This window comes from Pinus tabuliformis, chromosome 5_2 (assembly GCF_031772625.1).
Source record: "Pinus tabuliformis cultivar Carrire ecotype Pingquan chromosome 5_2, CPIR1, whole genome shotgun sequence".
Taxonomy (NCBI): Eukaryota; Viridiplantae; Streptophyta; class Pinopsida; order Pinales; family Pinaceae; genus Pinus; species Pinus tabuliformis.
This window is the reverse complement of record NC_142306.1, coordinates 500,619,845-500,629,369: the sequence shown is the minus strand read 5'-3', so window position 1 is coordinate 500,629,369 and position 9,525 is coordinate 500,619,845. Positions and strand designations below refer to the sequence as shown.

The window sequence follows — 9,525 nt, the reverse complement described above, 5'->3', positions numbered from 1 at the left end:
TGTGTTTCATGTTTCTTACATTTGACGTGCTTTGGAAATCGATATTCAACATAGTGTTGAGAATATTTAATAGTGTCATTTAATACAAATTTATTTTTCATAAAAAGCTAAGTTCAAAAAAGAAGTAAAGAAAAGGAAAACGCTACCAAGTTTTCTTTTTTGAATTTCATATCATGTAATCTTATTTAGTGACATGTTATAATAATATACAACCAAGTACTATTTTATTAATATCCTAATTCTGATTTTGTATAGATTTATGTAACGATACAATGACATTTAAACATTAATTTTATTATATTGGGTTCGTTCTTGTTGAGGACAGTGTTATTTTCCTTTTTAGTTAGAGGCCAATGTTTGATCGAGGACACATATCTCAAGCAATTTATACAAAAACATGAAACAATGTTTTGTTACAAAATAAATTAACATAAGGCTTAATCTTATGATTAACTAAAGATCCATTTCCAGTAAATATAAGTATTTTCAGTATTTATTCAATGAGTTGATGTGTAATTAGGACATCGTTTGGGTGTTTAATAACATTTACTCTCTTAACTTGCTTCACTACTAGTTAATGTTTTACTTTGACTAGATTTGTGATCAATATTTGAATGTTTACTTTGATGTTTCTTTCAAACCAATGTTCTTATTCATTTAAAAACTTTATCAATAGAATCAATGAATCTTAGTATTCATGTTTCTTTAATACTAAGTGCATTAGTGATTTCAAATTTGTGAATTCAACACTTATTATCCTATATTAAATGAAGTGTGTTTTTAATATGTGTGAGGAAGAATTGTTCTTTAGATGAAAGGGCGTATGACAAAAGGAGCACAATATTCCTTCTACATTGTTCTACACTTCTGAATACATTCATCCTCCACCATAGTTCTTTCGCACACTTCCCTCCCACATAATACTACACATTAATCAATTAACTAAAGGTTTTTTCTTATTAAAGCTTGGGTCATGACAAAGTTTCATTTACATGTATATCAAATGCAAAATAAGGGTGGGTGATTAACTATCCCTGCAATCCAATTCTATAATTTGACTCCATGGTGTAGATAGCTTTTAAATTTTTGGTACGTGGAATAATGGAGCACATTCTGCATCATTGCAAAAGCTCAATTTTCATGTTTTTTGACATACATATTTTGATGTTTCACAATAATGTTTTGGTGAATTGTCACTTAGAATTAATCAACCTATCGTGGAAAAATTCACTGCATATCTGAAAATTAATTAAGGCTTATCCCTGACATAAACAAAACATCAGTCGAATGCTTAATAGCATTTACACCGAAGCATTGTATAATGCTCATTGGTTTTAGATAGATCAAGAAGGTGCAAAGAGATTTGTAGCTAGTATACATTACAACATATTGAAGCGATGTGTGGAAGAGAGATATGTGAAGGAGAACCTTTATTCCCCCACATCCGCACCTCTGCATAGGTTCTTCCTTCACGCACTTCTTTTGTACACTATAAAAGTCTATTTTCACAGTATTTGACACATATATTTTCCCATTCTGTAGAAACATTCTGGCGAAATTCCATATAAGCTCAATCAACTTCCCACATTACAGAATAGCATGTATTAAAAATTTAATTAGGTTTAATCATACGATTAATGAAATTCATAACTTTGAAACAAAATTTAAATTGGCATTTTAAAACTCGTTTCATAACATTATTTTTTATGATGGAAAGCTTTTAATTTTTTATTGTGTAAAATAAAGCATTTGTAGAAGAGACATGTGTGTAGGAGAACCTTTACACCTCTACTTCTGCACTTCCGCACACATTCCCCCTTTGCACACTCTTGCGCATTGCAAAAATGTCAATTTTCACGTTATTTGACATATATAATTTAACATTGTGCAATAATGTTTTGGTGCAATGTCACATAACATGAAATAAAATGTATCCAATTGTAGTCTATTCGACTATGCGAGGCCGAACAACATTGAAAGGATATGTCGAGGAGAATGTGCAGGAGAACCACTATTCTCCCACTTCCGCACCTCTGGACACATTAGCCCGCACAATTCTCCCGCACAGTGTTCCGTTCCACTCAAACATTTTTCCAAATTGTCACATAAACCCAATCAATGTCCCGTTTTGCCAAATCAACGCGTAATCAAGATATCGTTTAAGTGCTTAATAGAATTTACTCTAAAAGTGTAGAGGTATTCGTTCTAGCATATTGTAGAAATGGGATTTACCACCATATAACAAAAGCTATTATCATCAAAACAAAGCATGGACCCACAATACCTTAATCACCATAAAGACAAAGCCTATGCTGCTATACCACTATCACCCTTATTTTTTAACCAAACATATTATTGTTATAAAACTTATTTCATATTTATGATGTATTTTAAAATTATAATCAAGACCAAAAAGAAAAAATATAAAACTATGACTACGATTATTACTCTACTAAGTTTTTATTGTTAAAATTAGTACACTGTAAATGTATTCTTAAAACTAGTACAATGTAACTGTAAGGCATGTTTCATATTGGAATATTGCTATCCATATTCCTCCTAAGGAATGATGACCGATCTTCCAAAATTAAAAAAAAAAAAATTGCTATCTAACACTAAATTACATCTTCTTTACGCAGGAGCTGTCTTGAGTTTTTGACAACCATCTGAATCAACTTGAAACGATACATCTCAACCAAACAAAAATCTTTGCGTTAGCTCTCACTAAAATAGAACCGAAAGACATAGAAGAGGCATCCATATTATATTACCTACTTCACTAAAATCCAAATAACAACAGTCATAAAAATAGAATCCATGTGGATCAATTAAAAGCTACATCATAACAAACCCAAATCCATTACTTAACGTCGTTAATCAAAATCCAAATAAGAGTAGTAAAATTAGAACCCTATCATCTCTGGGTAGATCCGGGTTTAATATGTGCAGTTGGGCTACTCCATAATTAGTGACAGATAGTTCAGCTCCCACTTATTTCTCGCGTCCACCACCCTATATTAGAGGACGCTGCCTTAATTGAGTGTGCAGCCCTAAAAGTCTCTGCGCACTCTGTTTCCTCGTTTCGGATGATTGGTGCTTGCTAGGAAGACAAGCTGATCTTCCTCTAAATAAATATTTTTCTATGTAAATGCAATATTTTTGCTCTTTTGGACCACGATTGTTGCAGATTTTACGGCAACAATCCATGAAACCTTGGTCCTAGAGAGCTGAAATAGAGCTGGCATATTTACCAAAGAGCGCAGGCAGTCTACCCAGGCTGCATTATCTTGCACTGGCCCTTAACATGGTGTAGGCAATATGACGAGGTTCAAGAGCATTATGAACATGTGGCACAGCCTCGGCAACGCAGTGGGGCGCACATACAGTAACCTCAGTCGCCATTCCCATCCAGTATACCATTATAATTACAATGAGTGGAATGAAATTAATGTATCCCAAGAAACGCCGTCCAGCCTCCTCCATGCAGACAGACTAGCACAAGCGCCCGAGGGATGTAAAACCGTGTATGTTGGCAAATGCAGAAGACGATATTTTATAAGTGCTGAGTACATGAAGCATCCATTGTTGAGGGCAATCATTGCGAAGAGATGGAAGGACGGCTTCTCAGTTGACTGCGAGGTTGTCTTGTTCGAGCATTTGGTGTGGATGTTGGAGAATGGAGAACCCGAGGTCATTCACAGCGAGTCCAGCTTGAAGGAATTGGCTAAATACTATGCCAGTAAGTAATGCAGTGGAGGGAATTCTGGTACTCTTCTATCGAGATACTGTCACACATCAATACTTCGTCTTATTAGGCAAATATAAGATACTCTATTTTAGAGTATGGCTGTAAGAATTTTCATTCTTTAAAAGGAATTAAGGGTTTTTCATAATGTTTCCATTTTCTATTTCCATGTCTCCACTTTTCTTATTTCTAGTCCTTTATTTCTATATCTCCACATCTCTCGGCCCATTTTTCTTATCTCTATTTCTATATCTCCACTCCTCTAGTCCTAGCCTTACAAATTCTCCATTACAAATTGCACATAATTTATTTTTATATACATCTTTATCCGTCATTTAATTTATATTACTGTGTTAGTCTATAATAACGCTACTAATCTAGAATATATGAGGTCGTGGATCTACCAGCCTCTCCAATCCCCGGGAAAAAATATTTTTGCTATTGCAATGGACCTTTAGCAAAAAAGCTTGCACAGATATTTGATGAATCCAATTCTCAGAATTTTGTAAATGCAATACAAATTTCTTGGATACTGATTATAAGCTTATCAGAAAGCACCATATGCCTACTGCAATTCTGAGAAAAAGAAATCCTCTTTCGATATGGGTTTGTCAGATTTCTTGCGAGTTGCCAGCAATTGGTATAGGGTTATTACCCATAACCAGCTGCAATTGCTGTTTGTTTTCTGACTGAAAGGCTTTATTGGTGTTCCTTGTAATATTTGTAAGGCCTTTGTCATTCCCCTCTGTAGAATTAAAGGTATTTTCGTTGTAGGATTTAGATAGATTTTGAATCTTTATCAGTGACAGGATTGGAAATGCAGTGAATGTGTAAAGCTCTGCCTGAGGGCTTTTGTGCACAAGGATTTAAAATTTTAAATAGAGTCTCAAGATTTATAGGAAGGATGAGAAATCGGATTGTGCAATAAATGGGATTGTGTAATTGTTATATGTGATTCCAATGTTTACATTTCGTATAAGAAAGGATTAGGAGGAATCAATTCATAATGAACCGACAGTCATGTTTATTTGGTGGGATACGTTGTGAAGGACTGTTATGGATTTTTTTGCATTAATGTTATAATAGATGATAGGTAAATTAAATTAAAAATAACAAGATATTTAAATTAGAAAGTCTTTAATAGATTTTTTGTTATTTAGATGAAGACTTTTTTGTTATTTAGATGAATAGAATTTTTTTTTGCATTTTATGTTTATTTGGTGGAATATGTTGTCCTAAACGGATTGTTAATTTTTTTCATTAATGTTATAACACATGATAGATAAACTAAATTACAAAGTAACAAGATATTTAAATTAGAAAAAGTCTAATAGATTTTCTGTTATTTAGATAAGATTTTTTTGTTATTTAGCTTTTTTCCATTTTATGTTTGTTTAGTGGGATAAGTTGTCCTAAAAGGATTGTTATGGATTTTTTGGGTTAATGTTATAACACATGATAGATAAATTAAATTAAAAAGTAACAAGATATTTAAATTACAAAGAGTCTTTAATAGATTTTCCGTTATTTAGATAAAGATTTCTTGTTTAAATTAATAGAATTTTTTTTACATTTTATATATAAAAAAAATATGGAATATTTAACTAACACATTTTTCAAATTTAAAAAATATATGCAAACTATTATAGGAAAGTATATTAAATATACTCACATGTAAATGTTTAAAAAAATTAAACAGCATTTTATAATATAATATAATTATTAATATGCATATTCCTTATATGCAAGTCACCTGACACAGGGATTCAGGATTCGTAGGATTCGGGATTCGTGGTGTCGGATTCGGACAGGTTGACCCCGTAACAAGATAGGATTCGTTATATATTATTTTATTAAAAAATATATATATATATATATATATATATATATATATATATATATATATATATATATATATATATTAAATTAGATATTTCTTACACAAATTTTAATTAATGATACAAATTTATTGATTTCAAATATAGATCTTCATCTATAGCTATTAACATGCATAGTACATACAAAATTCAAATACATGCCAATCTATTATCTATTTCTTATGCTTGGCCCTCTTGCCACCACGAGAAATGTCTAATTTTTTAGTCTTGTTGGAAAATCAGGATCTTTGTCATTAATATCACTGTTTAAGCATTAATATCCAGAGGTATCTTTGTCATTACCTTTGTATCTGTATAGGGATCTTTTTCATTAATATCACCCTTTAAGCATTAACATAAGATAGAACAAGCATAACATGTCAAGTCAAGATTTTGTTTGAGTAATGCGTACATTTTTAGGAGTGTCATGATACAGGAGCTCGATAACCAATGTCACTAACATCAAGGTACATAGAGGGATCGGTGCTCTTGATTAAATACGAGTTCCATACCCTAATACATGACAAAATTCAATGAAAACATTGCAATCCCCCCATCCTAAAATCCTGAAAAACTGATAAGTCTGCTGTATTTTGAATGAAATCTAAAATTCTACTTTCTCCATATGAAATCCAATGAGGCCGGAACCACTCTCAAACATCCTGAGTCATTTCATGGTAATGTTAAAATTTTAAGGAAAAGGATGAAAATGAAGATTAAGGAGAATGTCATTTTTACTTTAAGAATTTAACATTACCATGAATAGCATATCAATACTAGGGCCTAGACTTGATCATTAAGCTACCAAAACTCTTGCCAAATGAAAATATGTGTGGCTGTAATGACCAAATGCGGCCTTTTCATACCCGTGCAAGTCACTTTTGCCGCTTAACGAATCCTGGAAAATAGGACATGCTACCAAAATCGTGACACACAGTCGAATTCGACATGTCAAAATAGGACACGACGTGTCATGGTTTTTGGACACGAATCTCGAGAGAATCGTGTCGGACATGATGGATTCGGGATTCGTGGGGCCTATAGGATGAATCTGATTATATATATATATATATATATATATATATATATATATATATATATATATAATTTAGTTAATTAAATTCTACTTAACTTCAACTTCAACTATGGATTATGTCTTCTCTTTAATTAGTTCTTTCTTTATTGGAATATTACACTAAATTAAATTTCACTGGTTGTAATGGTATATACTAAGCGGAAGACAAATATATAGGACATGTGGTCATATTTCCGTCTAACACCCGAAATACGTTTTATACGCAAATTTCGAAAACACATTGAACCCATCCCAACTAGATTCATAGAACTCCTGGCCCAATTGGGCATCACACAACAGAATGGAACATGGCCTACAATATATCACATGGCCACACAACCTTCCCTGGTTATACAACTATCCCTAATGAACATCTTGGTCTAAATACACACCCTAATCGAGGAAAGCACAAACTAAGCTATGCGGTGTGATCCATCGATTTTGTGCCACACACGGATTTGCGGTGTACTACTAATGGTTTTGTGTAATTTTCATTTTGGCTGAGTCTTGTGTCACGCTCCCCCTACGAGTCACATATTATATCATTTCATTGAGCCATAAAACCGTCACACGCCTTCATGTCTGTGGATTTGGCCCTTCATAGGGTTAGGGCCTCGTGGACTCACCTTATCTGACCTCGGTCTTCTCATTTCATGTGTGGTGGAAACCCTAACCCAACCCCCTTCATGCAAGATGTTGTCATGTCAACTCGTTCATCTTTTGTTGACATGCATCCCTATCCAACCGATCAATGTGTGCACACTCATCCTCGTGAGTCGACCATTAGAACATGTCCAGCCGATTAATGTGTGTGTTTCTCCTTGTTGGTTAACTGGCCGAGCATGCAATGACACTAGACTAATGTGCAATTGGACTCTCCCACTAATGCCATGGGAAACCCTATGTTGTGTGACCATGCTCTCTCTCATTAGGTCGCCACATGGTGCGTCACCCCAAACATCCTACTATGTGGGCCAAGTAGCTCATATGTTCAGTATAGTTAATGAAGTGCTAACGTGTGTCATCAACTATGTGGGTGTGCATTGGCCATGACCCCATGGGCATACTCCCCACTCGAGTCATTGTCACCATTATTAATCCTGGTGCTAGCAATCCATGACATGTCTCTTTTAAATCATAGATCTTATGTCATCATTACCATAATAAATACTTCATCTCCCCACCATTGTCTTCTTATGATGCACCCTTCCATTGAACAAAATACGTGTGCCATTGGTTTTTTCCAATACCTGTGATCCTATAGTCTAAGATATCACCTATTGTCCAAGATATCCTCAACCTCCACCTCAAATTGATCAAAAAATAATGTCGGTGCATGTGATGACTTAACTCTAGTTGGACCATACATGTCTACTTCACATAGTCTAAGTTAACTAATATCGAAGACAGGATGATGTGATTTCAAGTTAAATGCAAACTCCAACCTGTAAATGACATCTTTAATATTTTTTCATCCATAAATTTCTGTGGATATTCCACTAGATAGTTCTTCACAATAGATCTACTAAAGATACAATGAAAATTAAAATTAAAAATCTACATTATGAGGGTTAATTTTCCTTACATTTATGGATTTGATAATTATTATGTTATGCTTATGCATGAAATATATGAAATATAAAAAATAAAGAGTACACAAAAATACAATCGCATACAACCATAATAGCACAAGATATGACCTGACAAACCCTTCTGGGAGAAAACCTAGCTAGAAGGCGATGCTACTATGCTCTCTCTTTCTCTGAATGGATATCATAGCTCAAAATGTCAAGCTAAAGGTCCATCATAGCTCAAAGTGACCACACCCCACCCCCTGGGTCTACTAGGGAAACACATTAAAGTGAAAGCTAGAATATAGAAAAAAAAACCCATGGAAACCCTACTGAAAACACTAATATTCCTCTTCATTGCCCCTAAAACACTAGTAGGGAGAGTTGCATCACTCTTGTTGGCTTTCTATGGAGATTTGTAACATTCTAATTACATATAAACAGAGAGTTGAAGTAGCTAGGTATGGCAAAACAAACATATTAGGACAGAAAAAAAGGTAAAAAATGATAAGTTCTAGAAGATAAGGATGAGAGGACCATATCAAATACAGTCAACAAAGTGTCTAGACACATTTGATGACTCCTCCAAAGAATTCCATATAAGTAGTTATCTCCATGGAATAAAGAGAGAGAATTGAATGTAATGAAATGTTGTGAGATTGAAAACCTGATTTCTCCTTCTGATAAGCTACAGAGCACCATGAGCTTGACAGTGATCTATGGTGAGAGGAGGAGCCAGGGGAAAGAATTGTAAAACCAAATCAACTTTGTAATTGTTATGTTATAGTGAAACAATGTTTTTCCCCCACAAAACAATAATATTTCTCTTTATATTGTAAATATGTGTTTCTAGGTGATTGTGATACTAATTCTAAAATAAGTTTGGAGGGATATAGAATTGGTGGTTTTTGCTTGTGTGTGTGTGCAAGTCACAAGTGAAGAGAACTAAGGAGCCAAGATCTCGAGGAGTTTTATCATTACTAGCACCGAACATCCACCTTCCATAATAAGTTGCACCTCATTCTCCCTCTTCATTTAATCTTTTCTTGCATGCTAGTATCATATGTTGAAAAACCATTTTTAATCTACAAATAATTACTTGTGATATTATTTACCATTAGTTTAGCATAGTCAATTTTCATCAAACAATTATATATTAAATATTCAACCAATAGTAGTGATAAGAAAGTGGAGATCATAGTGCATAACGAAAAGAGACACCAATGTTTAGGCCAGAGACTAGGTATAAACCCCACA

The 9,525-nt window shown here is 33.7% G+C and overlaps 1 protein-coding gene across 1 annotated transcript; it reads left to right on the top strand.

The window, feature by feature from the left end:
- The first annotated feature begins 3,318 nt into the window (after nucleotides 1-3,318).
- On the top strand, nucleotides 3,319-3,747 carry LOC149159893 (auxin-responsive protein SAUR76-like). Its single transcript, XM_089434456.1, has one exon. It carries the CDS (start codon nucleotides 3,319-3,321, stop codon nucleotides 3,745-3,747), a length of 429 nt encoding a protein of 142 aa, XP_089290582.1.
- Nucleotides 3,748-9,525: the final 5,778 nt, after the last annotated feature.